Genomic DNA, 1,377 nt, shown 5'->3' with positions numbered 1-1,377 from the left:
GAACCGCCACACGCAGGTACAAGCTTCTCAAGGATGTCATGTGTTAAAACAAATAAACAAGAAGCTTAGATCAGATCAACATCAATCACCACCACTACTACCACTACTACTACTAGCTAGCTAGCTATATTAATTAGTATTAGTCTTAATTAATTAGGTGACTCTATTTATATTACTTTGTGTCCAAGTAGTAGAGCTTTGTGTGCGATGCGAAATTGCATGTGTGTTTATATCTTTGATCTTGGCTTGATGAGTTGCTTTTTCTACCGAGCTAAGTAATATAAGTTGTGAATACAGCTATAAAAATATGGATATGTATATTTAATGTATTATCTAGCTTCAACTTTTTCTTTCCCTTTTCTTCCACAACATACTTATATCGTTTTGCGTAAAATCATGTATATCATCATCATCGCATACGAACAAATTGATTAATGCATATGATATGAGAGAGAGAGATATATCATATATATGAAGTATGGGTTTCGTGCATGAAATTTTTTAACCAAAGTGTTGGTTAGAAAATCATATTATTTGACTGGAATCCAAAATTGATACGCAAAGGTGAATGATCATTAGAAACAGTTACTAAACAGTATATATGTTATGGTAGTTATATACGATACGACGTTTAATTTGGTTATGAATAGATCAATTAAATTAATTAGAGCTTATTAGCATCCCACTAGTTAATTTAGTAATTATTAATATTATTATATGGGAAAAGATAAGGGATTGGATTTAGATGGAGAAAGCTAGGGGGTTTGACTGATGTGGCATGGCATGTCAGGATTCCGCAAATTGAATGCATCGCAGTTGGTTTCCTTTTGGGAGAAGAATTCATAGTACCTGAAAGCCTGCTGCTACCTTTTTCAGATTCATTGAAGGCCTTTAATTGCTACTAGCTAGGCCCTCTATCTCTATTATTGTTGTCCATGTCATAAAGAAAAGAAAACGAAGGCTCTCCATCCATTACAAACAAGTAGCTAACCTAGTAGGAAATTTGTTTGCACCAATTGAGTCATATATACACTACTATACTTATCTTCAAATTAAAGTCCACTAGCTAGCCAGTAATAGTGTTTCCGATTTTCATGTTTTATTTTTTCCTTCCAGATATATCTCCATGCCTAAAACAGTGACCCTCTGCACTACTCTCAACAACTGTATGGTATGGATAACAATAATGTGCACGCAACAAATTTAATTTCTAGGGAAGATTTTTCTTATTGCCTTAATTAATTATTGATATTTGGAATTAGTTAGAACACTTGTTCAATATATATATATATATAGTCGCTTTTAAACTTTTTGATGCGTTATGTCAAACAAATTCTTTATACTGTTAAATTGGTGGTCATTAGTATATATGTTCTA

At 32.5% G+C, this 1,377-nt stretch overlaps 1 protein-coding gene across 1 annotated transcript in view; it reads left to right on the top strand.

Moving 5' to 3' along the window:
- The window catches only part of LOC107628163, a gene marked incomplete in the record, with an annotated part of 856 nt that extends 502 nt beyond the window's left edge, over window positions 1-354 (top strand). The window contains 1 exon segment of the mRNA XM_016330957.2: window positions 1-354. Within this exon segment, the coding sequence (XP_016186443.1) occupies window positions 1-47 (47 nt within the window).

This window comes from Arachis ipaensis, chromosome B02, assembly GCF_000816755.2.
Source record: "Arachis ipaensis cultivar K30076 chromosome B02, Araip1.1, whole genome shotgun sequence".
Classification (NCBI taxonomy): Eukaryota; Viridiplantae; Streptophyta; class Magnoliopsida; order Fabales; family Fabaceae; genus Arachis; species Arachis ipaensis.
Note: the sequence above shows the minus strand (reverse complement) of the source record. Positions and strands in the feature narration are given on the sequence as shown.